Here is a 21,725-nt window from a genome sequence, read left to right on the forward strand (position 1 = left end):
ATTTGTGTCCTCTGGTTCTAAACCCTTCAGCCAATGGGAACAGTTTCTCTTTATTTACTTTATCTGAACCCTTCATGATTTTGAATACTTCTATCAAATCTCCTCTCAACCTTCTCTGCTCTAAGGAGAACAATCCCAGCTTCTCCAATCTATCCATGTAACTGAAGTAACTTTGGGTGAACATGGGCTCCATGCCACAGCACGTACACCAGTGGAGCAGAATTTTGGCTCCTTTTTCTCTATTTTTCTGTCTGTTTAGAGATGTTTATTTTGTAGCCAGTATTTAATCTATCTGGATTGTTCTGTTATGGCTTTGGTACATATGGGACATGGGAATCTGTTGCCAAATTCATACTACATCGGGGGAGGAGGTAATTATTTTTAATTAATTAATAATTCATCCAATGATTGTACAAAAATGTATCACTAAATATGCCACTGTAATGAATATTCAACTATTTTCTAAATATACCTTCTGCTTGTATCTTTCCATATCATCTTTATTCCTTTTAGCAAGCTGTTCATATTCCAAATGAATCTCTTTCAAAGCCTGTTCTAGGTCTGATTTATGTGTATCCGCTTGTTCAAGGTTCTGTAAATGATCTATCTTCTTCTGCCAGTAAACGCGCTCCTATAAGACAAAACATATGTAAAATCAAGGACCACAAAGGCCACGGCCTGTCATAGCACTCCCAATCATTTATTGTATGTGAAGCAGTTTGAGGAGATGGAGGTACAATAAAACGCCATATAACTTTTTTTAAACCTTAACTCACCCAGGTTAACATCCAGCTTCATTTCGAACCCTCTTAATGTCTTTGACTCTACCACCTAATCTGGCAAATCATTCTAACCATTCATCACCTTTTGAATAAAGACATTCTTTCCAATATCTGTTTTAAATTTACTATTCATTAATTTAAGTTTATGTCCTCTGGTTCTACTGGCCTGACTTACCTTGACATCATATTCTGGGCTCACTTTATCTATGCCATTCAAAACTTTATATAGAGTAAATTTTGTGCTATGCAGCCTGCGCAAATTGGAAAATCATAGTCACACTGCCTGTGATTTTCCAATTTGGTTTGGTGGTGAAGGGCCTCACAGTTTACCCTTACATATCTTCATTACAACCTTCCTTAACTTTGTTCTCTCTAGACTTAAGCATCTTTAATCTTTTTTCACAGTCTATTTTGATAAGGGTATCGAGGGATATGAAGCAAAGGCAGGTAAATGGAATTGAGGTACAGATCGGCCTTGATATAATTATATGATCTACTACAGCACAGCAGACTCTTGATTAAGTTCAGAGCATGTGGAATCAGGGGACAAGCAGCACAATGGAATCACAAACTGGCTACAAAACAGAAAAGAGAGAATAGGGGTTAAAGGTAGTTACTCAGACTGGCAGAAGGTGGGAAATGGTGTTCCACAGGGATCAGTGCTGGGACTCAGGAATCGGAAGCACAATTACAAAATTTGCGGACGACACCAAATTGGGAGTATAGTTAATGCTGAGGAGGACTGCTACAAAATATAGGAAAACATTAATAAACTTGCAGAATGGGCGTGTAATTGGCAAACGAATTTCAATATAGCTAAGTGTGAGGTGGTACATTTTGGTAGGAAGAATAAGGAGGCCACATCCTCCTTGGAAAATAAGGGGTTTATTTCTAGAGCGATAGAATTGAAAAGCAACGAAGTTATGTTAAACTTGTATAGAACCTTGCTTAGACCACCACATGGAGTACTGTACACAGTTCTGGTCTTCATATCATAAAAAGGATATAGAGGAACTGGAGAAAGTGCAAAAAAGTTTACCAGTATGATACCAGAAGTGAGAGGATATAACCATCAGGAAAGATTGAGCAGGCTGGGGCTCTTTTCACTAGAAAAAAGACTGAGAGATGATTTGATTGAGGTCTTTAAAATTGAGAAGGGTTCAATAGGGTAGACATAGAGAAGATATTTCCACTTGTGAGAGTCCAAAACTAGGGACATAAATATAAAAGATAGTCACTAATAAATCCAATAAGGAAGTCAGGAGAAACTTCTTTACCTAAAGAGTGGTGAGAATATGGAACTTGCTACCACATGGAGCAGTTGAGACGAATAGCATAGATGCATTTAAGGGGAAGCTAGATAAGTACATGGAAGAAAGGAATAGAAGGGCATGTTGATATGGTGAGATGAAGCAAATAGAGTGGGAGGAGGCACGTGTGGAGCTTAAACGCCAACATAGACCAGGCCGAATGGCCTGTTTCTGTGCTGTAAGTTCTATGTAATTAAATAGCAGAATAGGCATAAGGGGCTGAATGACCTACTCCCGTTCCTACGTTCCCGTTACACTTGGGATCCATCTTCTTGCTCTACTCTGCATGTATGTCTCTTTTGTAGTATGGTGACCAATATATTATGCAGTACCAGAAGTGTGATCTGACCAGTGTATTATAAAGCCTTAGGATAACCTCTGAGGGTTATTACTAGATAACCTATACCACACGACAATGGTTATGTATCCTAACATTCAATTTGCTTTTTAAATTACTTCTCCACATTGTCTCAAAATTAAGTGTTGAGTTTATTGTTACTCCCAGGTCCTTATGAAGTTTCTATGCTCATTCTAGTCCCTTCATTGTATATGATTTCTATGAGGGGTCCTAAAACAGCTGTTAGGCCCTTAATTAACATAAGCAATGAGCCTAGTGCCAGTTTTAGGCAGCCGCCCCAGATGCCTGAAAAAATAGCCCAACCCAATATCAGGTTGGATGTCTATAAAATTGGCCCTCGTTGCACCCTTTTTCTACCCCATACCTCCCACAACTACTCTCCATATCCTTTTTTTTTCCATCTTCTTATCCAGACCCATGTATACCCTGAAATCTCACGATTTTTAGTTTTATTAGGAGACTTTCATGTGGGGCCTTATCAAATGCTTTCCAAACAGTTATTATTGACTTTATTTGTAAAATCCACAAAGTCGTCGACGAGGTTGTCACTCGGGGACCTGTCTTTCTGAATCCACGCCATTTGTTTCTTATTAAATTATGCTATATAGATATTCCTGCATCCTATTCCTTAGAATGGTTTCCATTATTTTACTCACTATTGATGGTAGGCTAATAACCCTGTAGTTGTGGGGTCAGATTTGCCCCTCCCCCCTTTTCAGTATCACATTTGCTTACTTCCAATCTAAAAGCACAAAGTTCGAAAGGGTAGAGGGTAAATTGTATAGTATATTAGATTAGGCAAAGGGTCCACTTGTGTAGTTAAGCAACCACGGTCAACAAATGAGGTAAGAGACTAAAGAAAAGGCTTACCTAAATGCAAGGAAAAGTGAAAATCCAGTGGACTGGGAGAGCTATAAAAAGCAACAAGCAAAGTAATAAGAGGTGCAAAAAGGAATATGAAATAAAGCTGCATGGGGTATCAAAGCAAACACCAAAAGCTTTTATCAATATTAAGAGAGAGTGGCAAAGGGGAATGTGGGCCCCTTAAAGACAGATGCAGGCAAGACTATAAAGGATAATAAGGCAATGGTAGACGTGTTAAATGAAAACATATCTATTTTCACAGTGGACGAAGAGGACAAAATACCAGTGGTACAAGGGAACCTAAAAATAAGTCAAGGGGAGCAATTTAATGGATTTAAGTAAAAAAATGGAAATGGTGAAAATAATAGCATTTAAGATAGAAACTGCAGATGTGTTAGCTCTCGAGATTTAGGAATTGTGCCCTTGAATTGGAAAATTGCAAATCTCGTTCGACTATTTAAAAAAAGGGAGGGAAGGAGACACTTGGGAGGATAATTTTAACCCCCAAGGACAGGTGGGAAGTTAAAATAGTAAAACCCGACTCCAACCCGCCCACTTCCAGTTTTAAGGACGGCGGGTCGGCGACCAATCTGCTCTCAGGAAGCGGGTTGGTCAGTAAAATATTTTAAGGAGGCTGGTGCCTCCTTTTTAGTAGGTTTTTTATTTTTAACTTTTGGGGGCCTTCTGCTTCATGACACGTAAGAGGCGAGAAGGCCCGGATCAACAAGTAAGTGCCTTTAGTACACTACTTGTGGTCAGGAGGAGCAGGAGTGTTCTTCCAGGCCCAACAAGCTTACCTGCCGTGATCCCACATATTCGAATGGCCGACCCTCCCCCCGCCCCACGATCTCCGACCACCCCCCACGATCTCTGACACCCACCACCGAAAGATATAGTGATCTTGGAGGGAGTGCAACACAGATTCACAAAAATGATATCAGGGCTTACAGGGTTAAATTCTGAGGACAAGTTACATAAACATGATTTGCATTCCCTTGAGTTTAGAGGTTGAGGGGTGACCTAATCGTGGTCTTTAAAATAATAAAAGGGATTTGATGGGGTAGATTCAGAGAAACTATTTCCTCTAGTGGGGGAATCCAAAATAAGGGGGCGTAATCTTAAAATTAGAGCTAGTCCATTTAGGAGTGAAATCAGCCAACACTTTTTCACACAAGGGGTAATGGAAATCAGGAACTCTCTCCCCCAAAACCCTGTGGATGCTATGCCAATTTAAATGTTTTACTGAGATCGACAGATTTTTGGTGGGTAATGATATCAAGGGATATAGGACAAAGGTGGGTAAATGGAGTTAAGGTATAGATCTGCCATGATCTAATTCAATGGTGGAACAGGCCCGAGGGGTTAAATGGCTTACTCCCGTTTCTATTAGAATAGCGAGATCTGAGGAATGAAGGAAGAGGTTGAAGAGATATGGGAACAGGGTAGGTACGTGATCAGAAGTATTTGCTTGTGTGGAGGTAAAATGCCAACACGGACTGGTTGACGTGAATGGCCTATTTCTGTGTTGTAACGTCTTTCCTTTTCTATGTTAAAATTCAGACCTAGAATGAATTGCAAAATCATTTTCCTTAATAGCTCTCAGTTCTTAATTGAAATTAAATCTGAAGAATGGTGTTTTCAAGGTGCATATAGAACCTTTCTCTTTTAGTTTGTAAATTATTTGTATATTTTCTCTCGTTTCTCTTCTTTGAGATCATGCCAGACCATACGCCATATTCCAGCAAAGAGGGCAGGCAGGAAGGAGACTTTCTCCCAGCCTTCCACCAATGCCATTCTGTAACTGAAGTGCAAGAACCTCTTGGTGTGACTGTCCCTCCAATTTCTCCTCCTCCTTCTCTTTGGGATAATTCCTGACTCACTTGCCTCCCCATTATGACATGGTTGAGCCTGGAAACTCACTACATGCAGCATTATCAGCTTGAATCTATGAGGTGGAAATTTATTTAGGCCTGTTTCCTAGCCTGAAATAGATGGCGTGTTGGGAGCGCGTGACAGAAGCACGAGGCCTGAGGTTCACCAGAAATTGGGCCTCGGGCTGTACCAGCATTTTGCCAATGAACTGCAGATGACAATTGGGCATCCAGAGGCAGCTCACTTGTTCGATGAGGACGAAGTTGGACCGGTTGGTTCGCCGGCAGATATGTACTCGGAGGGAGACAGAGAATGAGAGGGGGGTGATTGTGGGCTGGCAGCGGGCTTCAGGAGTGCTGTGGAGGCAGAAGGAGTTCTCCGGCTCCTGTCCCACCTCCACATAAAAGGTTAAGTTTTAAAAGATTTACTTACCTTGAGGCCGCATTAGGAACCAAAAAACTAAGTAGAGCAAACTCAACACCTACTCCACTCAGTGCCGACAAATTTCACTGAAAGGCCCTTAAACAGACGTTAGGCTCCTCACTAGCATTCAAGGGGACTAATGCCTGTTTCAGGCGGCTGCCAAGGACGCCTGACTATTGTCCGGAGCCAATATGCCTGTATTTCAGGTGTCCTTGGGGCACAGGACATAGCCATGCAAAATTGGTTCTGTTTGTCCCCATTTCCCCTCAGAAAACAGGTGCAACGAGGACCAATTTCTATGCCTAAATCTCCCGATCTTTGCTGAAAATACAGAACTGTGTCCTAAAAACAAAGTACTGAATGTTAAATCAGAGAACTGAATGGAAACATTGGCCAGAAACCGATGGCTTACTTGAAGGAGCTGGGGTGTTCTTCATTAAGGTTAACTACCATCTCAAATTTTCCAGATCCATCCAGGAATCACTATCTTGTGTTCTAAAAAGGAAGGGCTACTCTAGCCGAGATATTTTCCTTAAAGTTTGTAATTTCCTTCTTCTACCCTGATGAGCATTTCTTCATGTTCCTTGACCACCTTGTTCCATTTCCCTGACTACTGCTCTTTTACACAGGTCTGTCAGATTTTCATAGTGGAAAAAGCTAACCTTGCCTGCTGAGCATCAATTCTTTTGCTTACAGTAGAGAAGAATGAGAGTGATTCTTAATGAAGTTTTCATGGTCCTTAAAGGTATTGCTAAGTTGAATTCTGAGAAGCTGTTCGTCATGACCCTGAAAACGAGAAGGGAAGGTGAATGGACAGATCAGATGTAATTGCTTCACACAGAGAGTGGTGAATGCTTGGATGGACAGCCCAGGGAGGAGCTTAAAGCTGACATCATCAGTGGTTTTAAGAGGGAGTTGGACTGCATTTGGAGAGAAAGTCAATTAACAGGTATAGTTAGTGGATTGTGCATTCAGTTTTGAATTTTGAAGCCGGCCAGATGAAGTGAAATGATCTGTTCTGGTCTGAACAGTTCCATGAAACTATTATATAACTGCCGCAAATTTATCATTTATATTAAAGATGCTGGGTGAGTTCCAACTCCCACCATGTAAATCTAACAGTGTCCAGGGAAAGAAAGCAGAAAGCAACAAACAGGGAGGATAATGGTACAGGACAATGCATAGATAATGGGAGCTCGCATAATTGAGGGCTTCGCTGTCCTGTTTTGTGAGTTCTCAAACTGTAGTTCACAAATTAAAGCGAGCCCTGGCAGCTACAATATAGATTTTTAACTTACAGACAGGAAACTTTCGTGATTAGCCAATGTAGTGTTAGATAATGTAAACAGCTGTGACTCATCACCACTGAGAAAACTTCTGAAAAATTCTGTAAAGTTAAAAAGTGTAGATATTCCCTAGTCCCTAGATATTTATTAAGGGCAAAGCATTAACTATATTATTTAGTATTGGGCCCTACAAATATATAGCAGGTAACAGGACTTTTCTTGTTGTACTCACTTGATCACGTATGTCTTCCAGTTGTGAGAGTTGTATTTCCAGAAGTTTAACCTTACGTTGAAGTTTATCTAATGCAACATTGGTTTCATCGGTTTTCTGTAAGTTCAATTTTACAGTATCAGTTCATATCAACTAAAAAAGGTAAACACCGAAATAGCTATGGAGCTAATTTTACTCCTCCGAATAATAACCATTTTCATACGTTGAGCGATTGTATAGAGACAAGCACAGCACAAATCACTGCGCAAAGTATTTTTGTCAGGACTACAGATTTGTGAAAACAATCTATGCATCCACTGCCTTAAGGCTTCACCTATGATTATATCACAATTTTAATTTTCACACATTTAATTCACAATATTTCTCATGCGATTATGGAAATTCCACTACTAAAGCTGGAAATAACTTAGCAGGATTTTTAAAAGTCATCATAACTAAATACTGTAAAAAGTAATTTCCACCCCTAATCTCTAAAGCCAGTACTGATGCCAATTATCTCACTTAAAAGGGAACCTCTACGGACTTGTAACCTTAGTTGTATATATCCAGTGGCCCACATTTTAAAAAATGTCAGCATATCTGTTACATATCAATTAACAATGCAATGATCAGGAGTATTAGTAACATGCAATCTTAACTCCATTTATCAGCACTGGTTTCATATCCCATAATATCCTTGCCAAACAAAAATCTATCAATGTCAATTTTGAAGTTATCAATTGACCCCCAGCCTCAACAGATTTTTTGGGAGAGAGTAGCAGATTTCCACTACCCTTTGTGTGAAGAAGTGCTTCCTGACATCACCCCGGAACAGCCTAGCTCTAATTTTAAGGTTATTCCCCCTTGTTCTAGACTCCTCCACAAGAGGAAATAGTTTCTCTCTAACGACACTATCAAATCCTTTAATCATCTTAAACACCTCAATTAGATCACCCCTTAATCTTCTACACTCAAGGGAATAGAAGACTACACAACCTGTCCTCATAATTTGTAAGTGTCTAAATAGGGTAGAGGAGCAAACGGATCTAGGGGTTCAGATTCACAAATCATTAAAAGTAGCAACATGGTTAACAAGGCCATAAAAAATACACTGGGGTTCATTTCTGGAGGGATAGAATTGAAAACCAGAGAAGTTATATAGAGGCACTGGAGAAGGTGCAGAAAGATTTACAAGGATTGTACCAGAACTGAGAGGTTATACCTATCAGGAAAGACTGAAGAGGCTGGGACTCTTTTCTCTAGAAAAGAGAAGGCTGAGGGGCTGATAGAGGTCTCTAAAATAACGATAGGGTAGATGCAAAGATGATGTTTCCACCGTGGGGGAGTCCAAAACTGGGGGTCAGAAATATAAGATAGTCACTAATATATCCAGTAAGGAATTCAGGAGAAACTTCCTTACCTAGAGATTGGTGAGAATGTGAAACTCGCGACCACAAGGAGTAGTTGAGGCGAATAGCAGAGATGCATTTAAGGGGGAGCTAGATAAGTACATGAGGGTGTAAGAAATGGGTTAATATTGATTTCTTTTATATTAATTTCTTTAATTTCTGGATTTTGCCTGCTAACTGAGTTTCTGTTAGAAAGCTGGAAAAGTTGTTTACCAGACAGAGGTTTTAGCTGATAAGCATTCAGCTACAAACTTTCTTTGTCCTAGCAGATGTCCTCCTAGGGATTAACTCCTCCAAGGACAAATGTTAGTTAGTGCTGTAAATTCTATGTAATAATTTAATCCTTTTAGCCCCAGTATCATTCTGGTGAATCTGCACCGCACCTCCTGAAAGGCCAAAGTATCTTCCTGAACTGAATGCAGTACCCGAGATGTGGTCTAACCAGAGTTTATACAACTGCAGCTTAACTTCCATGCCTTTGTATTCCAGCTCCCTTGAGATAAATGCTAACGTTCCATTAGCCTTTTTCATAGAATCATAGTTAGCACGGAAGGAGGCCATTCGGCTCATCGAGTCCGCGCCGGCTCCATGCAGGAGCAATCCAGCTAGTCCTACTCCCCCGCCCTATCTCCGTAGCCCTGCACATTTTTTCCTTTCAAGTACTTATCCAGTTCTCTTTAGAAGGCCATGATTGAATCTGCCTCCACCACCCCCTCGGACAGTGCATTCTAGATCCTAACCACTCGCTGTGTAAAAAAAAGTTTTTCCTCATGTCACCTTTGGATCTTTTGCCAATCACCTTAAATCTATGTCCTCTGGTTCTTGACCCTTTCGCCAATGGGAACAGTGTCTCTCTATCTCCTCTGTCTAGACACTTCATGATTTTGAATATCTCTTCCAAATCTCCTCGCAACCGTCTGTTCCAAGGAGAACAACCGCAGCTTCTCCAGTCTATCCACATAACTAAAGTCCCTCATCCCTGGAATCATTCTAGTAAGTCTCTTCTGCACCCTCTCTAAGGCCTTCACATGTTTCCTAAAATGCGGTGCCCAGAACTGGACATAATACTCCTATTGTGCCGAACCAGAGTTTTATAAAGGTTCATCATGACTTCCATGCTTTTGTACTCTATGCCTCTATTTATAAAGCCCAGGATCCCATATGCTTTTTTAACCGCTTTCTCAACCTGCCCTGCCACCTTCAACGATTTCTGCACGTATACCCCCAGATCTAAAGACTAGTTTCTTAGAGCAGCACGTTCCAGAGCCAACCAGAGAGCAGGCTATTCTAGATCTGGTAATGCGTAATGAGACAGGATTAATTAATGACCTCATTGTAAAGGAGCCTCTGGGTAGCAGTGATCACAATATGACTGAATTTCGCATTCAGTTTGAGGGAGAGAAGAGTAAGTCTAAGACTAGTGTATTAAACTTAAATAAGGGCAACTATGAGGGCATGAAGACAGAGCTGGCTAAAGTGAACTGGGAAATTAGGTTAAGGGATAGGTCAGTAGAGATGCAGTGGCAGACATTTAATGAGGTATTTCATAACACTCAGCAAAGATACATTCCAGTGAGAAAGAAAGACTCTAGGGGAAGGACGTACTATCCATGGCTAACTAAGAAAGTTAAAGATAGTATCAAATTGAAAGAAAAAGCATACAATTCCGCAAAGATCAGTGGCAGGTCAGAAGATGGGATAGAATATAAAAAACAGCGAAGAATGACTAAAAGAATAATAAGGAGGGAAAAATTACAGTATGAGAGAAAGCTAGCTAGAAATATAAAAACAGATAGTAAGAGTTTCTACAAGTACTTAAAAAGGAAGAGTAAGTAAAGTGAGCATTGGTCCTCTAGAGAGTGAGTCTAGGGAATTAATAATGGGGAATAAGGAAATGGCAGATGAATTGAACAGATATTTTGCATCCGTCTTCACTGTAGGGGATACAAATAACATGCCAGAAATAATTATGAATCAAGAGGTGAAAGGGAGGGCAGAACTTAAAACATTTACAATCACCAGGGAAAGGGTTCTGAAAAAATTATTAGAACTAAAAGCTGACAAGTCCCCAGGTCCTGACGGACTTCATCCTAGGGTCTTAAAAGAAGTGGCTGCAGAGATAGCAGATACATTGGTATTAATTTTCCAAACTTCCCTAGATTCTGGAAGGGTTCCATCAGATTGGAAAATAGCGAATGTAACTCCTCTATTCAAGAAAGGAGGGAGACAGAAAGCAGGAAACTACAGGCCAGTTAGCTTAACATATGTCACAGGGAAAATGCTAGAATCTATTATTAAGGAGGTTATAGCAGGGCACTTAGAAAATCTCAATGTAATCAGGCAGAGTCAACACGGCTTTATGAAAATTTATTAGATTTCTTGAAGATGTAACAAGCAACGTGGATAAAAGGAATCTTGTGGATGTGGTGTACTTGGATTTCCAAAAGGCTTTTGACAAGGTGCCACATCAAAGGCTACTACACAAAATAAGAGCTCATGGTGTCGGGGGTAACATACCAGCATGGATAAAGGATTGGTTAGCTAACAGGAAACAGAGCATAGGCATAAATGGGTCATTTTCAGGTTGGCAAGATGTAACGAGAGGAGTGCCACAAGGATCAGTGCTTGGGCCTCAACTATTTACAATCTATTATCAATGACTTGGATGAAGAGACCGAACGTATGGTTGCTAAATTTGCTGATGACTCAAAGGTAGGTAGGAAAATAAGTTGTGAAGAGGACATAAGGGGCCCGATATTAGGAGGGCTGCGGGTTTGCAGCGGGGGGTCTATTGGGCGCGTGGGTAATGCGCCCGGTGAAATCAGTCTGCCCCGCGCGCGATCGCAGCAGAATTGGATCCACTTACCTGGTCTTCCGGGTTCCCCGCTGCTGAGCTGCGCGGCGGGCGGACTGCGCATGCACAGTAAGGTCTGTCAGCTGGAGGAGCTCTATTTAAAGGGGCAGTCCTCCACTGACTGATGCTGCAAGAAATAGGAAAAATTACAGCATGGGGCAGCCCAGGGGGAAGGCTGCTGCCAGGTTAATTATGCCTCACTCCAGGTATCATTAGATGGGGTGAGGAGGAGGGGGAGGATAGAGGTCTTCCCCCCGGCGGGCGGGAGGAGGAAGCGGCCTGCCTCTGCCACCAGGAAGACCTGGCTCAAGGTGGCAGAGGAGGTCACGTGCACCACCAACATATCGCCCACCTGCATACAGTGCAGGAAGCGCTGCAATGACCTAAGTAGGTCAGCCAAAGTGAGTACACTTACTCATTCCCCTACACTCCGTCTGCCACATCACCGCCCCCACCCCACATCTCCTTCTGCACTGCCAACACTACTGTCACATCACCCCTCACACCCACTCAAACCTCATCCTCATCTTACCTGCACTTACTCACCTCGCCAGTACTCATCCCGCCACTACCACTCAACCCAATCCTCATACAATCTCACGGCTCTATCTCATACTCACCCTCTCGTGCATCTCTTTCACGGTCAGCCTCGCTCAACCTGCCACTACCTGTGCTGCAGCCACAGGGCATGCATCACATATGTGCAGTAGGAAGCGTAAGGCAAACGTGTCGTTAGCATGAAGGGGATGCACAAGGGTGTTTGAGGGTTTGTCATGGTTGTTACTTATATTTAATTTCTGACCAACTCACATCACATATTATATTGGCACCACTACTGCCACGTCTTTGCGAATCTTGTCTGATTTGTGCAATAATGCTCTTTCCTGAGGATCACAATGAAGACCCACACCTGATGCCACCCATTGTGTCACTGCAGAGGGGGTGTAGGTGTATTTGCACGGCTCTTTTGTGCAGACGACTGAGACACGTCGGCAATGTCCCCGGTGGCACCCTGGAAGGATGTGGAGGAGAAGTTGTTGAGGGCAGTGGTGACTTTGACAGCGACAGGTAAGACGATGGTGCTCGGGCCAGCCGGGAGCAGCTCAGCATGAAGGAGGCTGCAGATGTCCACAACTACATTTCGAGTGACTCTGAGCCTCCGTGTGCACTGCTCCTCAGAGAGGTCCAGGAAGCTGAGCCTCGGTCTGTCGACCCTGTGGCGAGGGTAGTGCCCTCTGCGAAGCATCTCTCTCTGTGGTTGCCCTCCCTCCTGCTGTGCAGGTGGATGTGTCACAGCACTGTGTTGTGGAGCTCCACGTGTCAGAGGTGGACGGCGTGGCCGGCGAGGCTGTGATGCTGTTCGCCCTCCGAGGAGGTCATGACTGCAGCTACGGCGGCCCACATGTACATCTGAGGGGGTCCGCAAGGTAGGTACATGTGTCTGGACCCCGGGGTAAGTGTGCAAGTTGGTGAATTTGATTGTTAGGAGGAGGGTGGTGGAGGCCAAACTGTGTCCAAAGTGAGAGTGGCCTCCTGCAATGAGTGAGAGTCTCCCCGCCCCCCCACCTGTCAAATGGACCTTTGCAGCTGCCACAGGCTGATAGCTGCAACACGTCCATTTCAACTGGGAGTGTTTCCCCCAGTACGGGAAACAGTCCCAGTTGTTTGTAAAATCCCACCCCTCCTGAAATATTCCCTTAATCAGGTCTGTTGACGACCTGAAAAACCTACATAAATACTGTCAAGTGGCACCCCGCCGGCTTTAATTGCCTGCGGGAGTCCCACATGCGGGGCTGCGCACGCACGTCAGCGTGTCTGTGGGGAACCCGGAAGTGGGCAGGTTGGAGCCAAGGAGTCTGCAAAGGAATCTAGATAGGTCAAGCGAATGGGCAAAAATTTGACAGATTGAGTATAATGTGGGAAAATGTGAAATTGTCCACTTTGGCAGGAGGAATAAAAAAGCAGTATATTATTTAAATGGAGAGAGATTGCAGAACTCTGAGGTACAGAGGGATGGGTGTCCTAGTACACGAATCACAAAAAGTTAGTATGCAGGTACAGCAAGTGATGAGGAAGGCAAATAGAATGTTGTCATTTACTGCAAGGAGAATGGAGTATAAAAGTTGAGATGTTCTGCTACAGTTGTACAGGGCATTGGTGAGATCACATCTAAAATACTGTGTGCAGTTTTGTTCTCCTTATTTAAGGACATAATTGCTTTGGAGGCGGTTCAGAGAAGGTTCACTTGACTGATTCCTGGGATGAGGGGGTTATCTTATGAGGAAAGGTTGGATAAGTTGGGCCTGTATACACCGGAGTTTAGAAGAATGAGAGGTGATCCTGAGGGGACTTGAAGGGGTAGATGCTAAGAGGATATTTCCCCTTGTGGGAGTGACTAGAACTAGGGGCCACAGTTTAAAAATAAGGGGATTGCCATTTAAGACAGAGATGAGGAGAAATGTTTTCTCTCAGAGGGTCGTGAGTCTGTGGAACTCCCTTCCCCAGAGCGGTGGAGGCAGGATCACTGAATATTTTTAAGGTTGAGTTTCCTGATTAACAAGGGAGTCAAAGGTTATAGTAGGTAGATGGGAAAGTAGGGTTGAGGTCACAATCAGATCAGCTGTAATCTTATCAAATGGCAGAGCAGGCTCGAGGGGCCGAACGGCCTACTCCTGCTCTTAATTCATATGTTCGTATGATCTCTGTTCCTGTACCACTTTTAGTGTTGTACCCACTAGTTTATATTGCTTCTCCTCATTCTTCCTACCGAAGTGTATCACCATTCATTTTTATGCGTTAAATTTCATCAGCCACGTGTCCGCCTATGCCACCAGCCTGTCTATATCCTCTTGAAGTCTATCACTATCCTCCTCACTGTTAACTACCCTTCCAAGATTTGTGTCATCTGCAAATTTTGAAATTGTGCCCTGTACACCCAAATCCAAGTCATTAATATATATTAAGAAAAGCAGTGGTCCCAGCACCGACCCCCGGGGAACACTACTGTACACCTCCCTCCAGTCCGAAAAACAATCGTTCACCACTACTCTCTGTTTCCTGTCACATATTTCCTGTCACGTAGCCAATTCTGTATCCATGTTGCTACTGCCCTCTTTATCCAAGGGCCGCAATCTTGATGATAAGCCTACCATGAGACACTTTATCAAACGCCTTTTGAAAGTCCTTATACACCACATCAACCGCATCGCTGTTACCTCATCAATAATCTCTATCAGGTTACTTAAACACTATTTACCTTTAACAAATCTGTTCTGGCTTTCCCTAATCAATCCACACTTGTCCAAGTGACTGTTAATTCTGTCCCGGATTATCGTTTCTATAAGTTTCCCCACCACAGAGGTTAAACTGACTGGCCTATAGTTGCTGGGTTTATCCTTACGCCCTTTTTTTGAACAAGGGTGTAACATTTGCAATTCTCCAGTCCTCTGGCACCACCCCCGTAACTATGGATGTTTGGAAGATTATGGCCAGTACCTCCACAATTTCCATCTATACCTCCCTCAGCAACCTAGGATGCATCCCATCTGGACCAGGTGATGTATCTACTTAAAAGTACAGCTAGCCTTTCTGGTACCTCTTTTTTAATCAAATTTTAGCAAATCCAGTATCTCAACTATATCTTCCTTTACTGAAACTCTGGCAGCATCTTCTTCCCTGGTAAAGACAGATGCAAAGTACTCATTTAGTACCTCAGCCACCCCCTCTGCCTCCATGAGTAGATCTCCTTCATGGTTGCTAGTCAGCCCTCCCCATCCTCTTACTACCTGTTTACTGTTTACGTGCCCGTAGAAGACTTTTGGATTCCCTTTTATGTTGGCCGCCAGTCTATTCTCATACTCTCTCTTTGCCCCTCTTATTTCCTTTTTCACTTCCCCTCTGAACTTTCTATATTCTGCCTGGTTCTCACTTGTGTTATCAACCTGACATCTGTCATACGCCCCTTTTTTCTGCTTCATCTTACTATCTCTTTTGTCGTCCAGGGAGCTCTGGCTTTAGTTGCCCTACCTTTCTCCCTCGTGGGAATGTGCCTAGACTGTACCCGAACCATCTCCTCTTTAAAGGCCACCCATTGTTCAATTACAGTTTTGCCTGCCAATCTTTGATTCCAATTTACCCGGGCCAGATCTGTTCTCATCCCATTGAAATTGGCCCTCCTCCAATTGAGTATTTTTACTTTAGAGTGGTCTTTGTCCTTTTCCATAGCTATTCTAAACCTAATGATACTATGATCGCTGCTCCCTAAATGCTCCCCCACTGACACTTGCTCCGCTTGGCCCGCCTCATTCCCTAGAACCAAGTCCAGCCATGCCTCCTTCCTCGTTGTGCCGGAAATGTACTGGTTAAGAAAGTTATCCTGAACACATTTAAAATATTCCTCCCCCTCTTTGCCCCTTATATTATTATTGTAATCCCAGTCTCTATTAAGATAGTTGAAGACCCCAGTTATCACAACTCTTATAGCTTTTGTACCTCTCTGTAATTTCCCTTCAAATTTGCTCCTCTATATCCTTCCCACTAGTTGGTGGCCTATAGAATACACCCAGTAACGTAATGACACCTCTATTGTTTCTTAACTCTAACCAAATAGATTCTGTCCTTGACCACTCCAGGACATCCTCTCTCTCCAGTACTGCAATATTCTCCTTAATCAATACTGCCACCAACCCCCACCCCTTTCTTTTCTTCCCTATCTTTCCTGAACACCTTGTATCCAGGAATACTTAGTACCCAATCCTGCTCTTTTTTGAGCCAAGTCTCCGTTATCGCCACATCGTATTCCCATGTGGCTATTTGCGCCTGTAGCTCACCAACCTTGTTTACCACGCTTTGTGCGTTTACACACATGCACTGCAAACCAGTCTCAGACTTTCTTGTACTCTCTGTCTGATCCCACCTAATACTGTATTATTACTTGCTCTAGTGCTATCTTTCTCCCCCGATCCTTTGTGTCCCTTGTTTCTCCTTTCCAATGCTACATCCTGGTGCCCACCCCCTGCCAAATTAGTTTAAACCCTTCCCCTACAGCACTAGCAAACCACCCTGCGAGGACATTGGTCCCAGCTCTGTTGAGGTGCAACCCGTCCAGCCTGTACAGGTCCCATCTTTCCCAGAACTTTTGATTTTTTTTTTGTACCTGTCCACTAGCTTTTAGTGATTTCTGTACATGGACCCCTAAATTTCTCTGTTCCTCCACAGTTCCTAGCTTCTCACCATTTAGAAAATACTCTGATCTATCTTTCTTAGGTCCAAAGTGGATGACCTCACACTGCCCCACAATGAACTCCATCTGCTATTTAAGTCTGATGGATTTGCTGCTACTGTCTCCAATCTAATCCTGAAATATCCATCTCCAGATCACTAACTATAATCTTGCAATAATCATTTTTTCCACCGACATCAGCAAGAGTGCCCATCACATCCTTGAAGCTATGTGTTCTTCAAGCCTTTGGCAGCAGCTCTGGAGGTTTTCCAGATCAACTCACATCTCCCGATAGGAGGATCCAGAGGCCTATCCTGGAGCCAAAAAAAATGTAAGATTTTTTAGTCCCAACTGCCTAGCCTTTAAATGCCATTCGCTGTGGTTTTCCTCAACTCCACCTTTGATGCCATTGACCCCTTTAGTCTCTTCCGTCCTGATGGTTCCCTTTGGAAAGAGGCACAGAATTGATCATATCTGTCACACAAGTGGTTGAACCATCCATCACCAGGTCTGGCTGGATCACATCAAATACTATCGGTCCTCATTCTCCTCTGCCAAAACCACCCACTACTCCTGGCTTCTTTTCCCCACTACCAACCATTTATTTAAACTCCTCTAATATAAAGTATTTCTTTTCTTTCTCTCCCTTACCCCTCCATCCTCACCTCCAATAACAAGTTCATGGACTTCTTTATCATTAAGATTGAGACCATGCATTCTGCTGCCTCTTCTTCTTCTTCTCCACCACCTCCCTTGCCCACCAAGCCAAAGCTCCCCTAAGGCTGCTCTCTGCCCTAGCCCTGAACCAGTGTCTTTCTCTAGTTTCTTTCCTATCTCCCCTCATGTCCTCTCCTAGCTCATCTTGTCCATAAGATCCATCTCTTGTTCCCTTGATCCCATTCCCAATAAACTGCTAGCCACCTACCTTCTCTCTCTAGCCCCCATGCTAGATGACATTATCCCCTCTAAACCCACCCCTCAGTTCTTGCAAATTACTGCCCCATCGTCAACCTGCCTTTCCTCTCCAAAATTCTTGAACAAGTTGTCATAATCTAAATCTGTGCTTATCTTTCCCATAACTCCACATCTGAATCTCTCCAATCAGGTTTCTGCCCCTGCCACAATGCCGAAACACCCCTAACTAAAATCACAAATGACAGGCTCTGAGACTATGACCGTGATGCATTATCCCTCTCTGACATCTCTGCAGCTTTTGTCACAACCATACTATTCTCCTCAATGCCTCTCCTCCGTTATCCAGTTCAGTGGGACTGCCCTCGATTTGTTTCATACATATCTATCCGATTGTAGCCAGAGCTTCTCCAGTAATTTATTCTCTTCCTCACTCACACTGTTACCTCTGGAGACCCCAAGGAACTGTCCTTGGCCCCCTTCGCTTCCTCATCTACATGCTGCCCCTGAGCAACATCATTTGAAAACAAGGGGTCATCAGCCATATATATGCGAATGACACCCAGCTGTACCTTGCCATCACATCTCTCAAACCCTCCACTGCCTTTATGTTGTCAGACTGCTTGTTTGACCTCCAGTATTAGATGAGCCACAATTTGCTCCAGCTAAACATTTGGAAGATTGATCTTCTTCAGCCCCTTGCCACCAATTCTATCCCCCTTCCCACCACTGTCTCAGGCTGAACCAGACAGTTCGCAACCTTAGAATCATAGAAAATTTAAGGCACAGAAGGAGGCCATTTGGCCCATCGTGTCTGTGCCAGCTCAGAAATAAGCCACCCAATCTAATCCCACTTTCCCACATTTGGTCTGTAGCCCTGCAGGTCACGGTTCTTCAGGTGCACATCCAGGTATTTTTTAAATGAGTTGAGGGTTTCTGCCTCTATCACCCTCTCAGGCGGTGAGTTCCAGACCCCCACCACCCTCTGGGTTAAAACATTTTTCCTCATTTCCACTCTACTCCTTCTACCAATCACTTTAAATCTATGCCCCCTGGTATTGACCCCTCCGCTAAGGGAAATAGGTCCTTCCTATCCACTCTATTTAGGCCCCTCATAATTTTGTACACCTCAATCAAATCACCCCTCAACCTCCTCTGTTCCAAGAAAAACAACCCCATCCTATGCAATCGATCATAGCTAAAATTCTCCAGTCCTGGCAACATCCTCGTAAATCTCCTCTGCATCCTCTCTCGTGCAATTACATCCTTCCTGTAATGTAGTGACCAGAACTGTGCACAGTACTCAAGCTGTGGCCTAACCAGTGTTTTATACAGTTCCAGCATAACATCCCTACTTTTATATTCTATGCCTTGGCTAATAAAGGAAAGCATTCCATATGCCTTCTTAACCACATTATCTACCTGTCCTGCTACCTTCAGAGATCTGTGGACGTGCACTCCAAGGTTCCTCACTTCCTCTACACCTCTCAGTATCTTCCCATTTATTGTGTATTCCCTTGCCTTGTTTGCTCTCCCCAAATGCATTACCTCACACTTCTCCGGATTGAACTCCATTTGCCACTTTTCTGCCCATTTGACCAGTCCATTGATATCTTCCTGTAGTTTACAGCTTTCCTCCTCACTATCAACCACACGGCCTATCTTTGTGTCATCCGCAAATTTCTTAATCATGCCCCCTACGTTTAAGTCCAAATAGTTAATGTATACCACTAAAAGCAAAGGACCTAGTACCGAGCCCTGCAGCACCTCACTGGAAACAGTCTTCCAGTCGCAAAAATACCCGTCAACCATTACCCTTTGCTTCCTGCCATTGAGCCACTTTTGGATCCAATTTGCCACATTCCCTTGGATCCCATGGGCCTTTACATTTTTAACCAATCTGCCATGTGGGACTTTGTCAAAAGCCTTGCTAAAATCCATGTAGACTACATCAATTGCGTTACCCACTACCTGCGCTAGTGTCATCAATTCTCCTTGTCACTTCCTCGAAAAATTCAATCAAGTTAGTCAGGTACGACCTCCCCTTAACAAATCCGTGCTGAGTGTCCTTGATTAGTCCGTGCCTTTCTAAGTGACAGTTTATCCTGTCCCTCAGAATTGAGTCCAATAACTTGCCCACCACCGAGGTTAGGCTGACTGGCCTGTAATTACTCGGTCTATCCTTCGCTCCCTTTTTAAACAACGGTACAATGTTAGCAGTCCTCCCATCCTCCGGCACTACGCCTGTATCCAGTGAAGTTTGGAAAATGATCGTTAAAGCCTCCGCTATTTCCTCCCCGGTTTCTTTTAACAGCCTGGGATACACCTCATCCGGTCCTGGTGATTTATCCATTTTCAAAGATGCTAATCCCATTAATACTTCCTCTCTCACTATGTTTATCTCATCCAATACTTCACACTCCTCCTCCTTAACTTCAATCCCTGCATCATCCCTCTCCTTTGTGAAGACAGATGCAAAGTATTCATTAAGAACCATACCCACATCTTCTGCCTACACACATAGTTTACCTTTTTGGTCTCTAATAGGCCCTACTCTTTCCTTAGTTATCCTCTTGCTCTTAATGTATTTATTAAAAATCTTTGGGTTTTCTTTGATTTTACCTGCTAATATTTTTTCATGCCCTCTCTTTGCTTTCTTAATTTCTTTTTTAACTTCACCCCTGCACTTTGTATACTGCTCTAAGCTTTCCGTAGTATTGAGTTCCCGGTGTCTATCATAGGCTTTCTTTTTCTGCCTTGGTATCCTATTCAACCCCAAGCTGAGCTGCTGACTCCATATCCTCTCCATCACAAAGAGCCCTCTACTTCCACCTCCGTAACATCACTCACCTCCGCCTCAACTCAGCCCATCTACCGCCGAAACCCTATTCCTTATCTTTGTCAAATTCCAGTGCTCTCCTCGCCAGCCACCCATCTTCCAACTTTGTAAACTTCAGTTCATCCAAAATTCTGTGGCCTAGAAATTCGATGGCGGCACGCCCATTTTTTGTGTGCTAAACGGGCGCCTAAGCTTCCAATATGGCAGGCAGGAAGTGTGCGCTCATTACAAGTTGGAAAAGCGCTGCCCACCGTATTGATATAGGCAAAAAAATAGGCCTGTGCCTGAAACAGGTGTTAGGTCCTTTGCATATGTAAATAAGGGGCCTAATGCCTGTTTGAGGCCTCCCTGTGCAAACTTGGGTTGCACTGAACGCAGCCGGTGACACGCTGGTTGTGTTCAGGAAAACCAGCTCTACATGCGGTTTAACTGGCAGTCCTTAAAGGGACCGTTGCAGGCAGTCATCAAAAAGGTACGTTTTAAAAAAAACTTAGCTGAATATGGAGCCGGGAGGAGCAGGAGTGCTCTTCTAGAATCCACACTTAAATTGCAGACCGCTGCCGGCCACCTCTCGCACCCAGTCCCAGATTCCACCCCCCCGCCTCACTAGTCACCCTCCCTTTCCCGGTTGCCCCCCCCCTTCCGATCGCTTCCCCTTTAACGACATACCTGAGTGCCACTGCTGGCGACACAGTGGCCCGAAATTCAACGCCTCTTTGCCGGCGAGCTGCCCGAGGATGCCCAGCAGGTGTCCACAGCTCATCGGTCTCATTTAAATGAGACACAAGGCCCAATATCGGCTGCACCTCGAGCCTATCCATTCTGGTGCAGGGATTGTTCCCTAGGCCTGTATCTTATCTCTCATCAAGTCCAGTTCACCCATTTCCCCTATCCCCCAGATAGACCCCCAGTTCCCCAAAACCTCCAATTTGAATCCTCCAGTTTAAAGCCCTCATGGCTTCATCCCTCTCTATCTCTGTAACCTCCTCCAGTACTATAACCCCCCTCCCCCCACCGAAATCTCCGTTGTTCTGATTCTGGCCTCTTGCATAGCCCCCTCCCTTCGACCAATCATTGGCAGCTGTGCTTTCAGCTGTCTAGGGCCTACAATCTGGAATTCTCTCTCCAAATGCCTCTCCACCTCCCTGTCCCTTCCATAAAACCCAACTATTTGACCAAGCTTTTGGTTAACTACCGTTTTATCTCTTTCTTTGGCTGTGTGCATGTTTTACTGATTATGCCCCTGTGAAGTGCCTTGGGGCAATTTCTTCTATGGCACTATAGAAATCCAAGTTGTTGTTGTAGTCTTCAGCTCCTATCAGAGCCAAAAAGCATTTTCATTCATGCGTTCCTCCAGGATTGATTACCTGAGTTTGGGCAAGTC

The 21,725-nt window shown here is 43.7% G+C and overlaps 1 protein-coding gene across 1 annotated transcript in view; it reads right to left on the bottom strand.

The window, feature by feature from the left end:
• LOC137323251 (vimentin-like) overlaps positions 1-21,725 on the bottom strand; it is a 104,024-nt gene that overhangs the window by 49,923 nt on the left and 32,376 nt on the right. The window contains exons 3-4 of the mRNA XM_067986743.1: positions 7,128-7,223; positions 473-631 (exon numbers count right to left, since the gene is read on the bottom strand). Of these exons, the coding sequence (XP_067842844.1) occupies positions 473-631; positions 7,128-7,223 (255 nt within the window). The remainder of the gene's footprint in view (positions 1-472; positions 632-7,127; positions 7,224-21,725) is intronic.

Source organism: Heptranchias perlo, chromosome 7 (assembly GCF_035084215.1).
Source record: "Heptranchias perlo isolate sHepPer1 chromosome 7, sHepPer1.hap1, whole genome shotgun sequence".
Classification (NCBI taxonomy): domain Eukaryota; kingdom Metazoa; phylum Chordata; class Chondrichthyes; order Hexanchiformes; family Hexanchidae; genus Heptranchias; species Heptranchias perlo.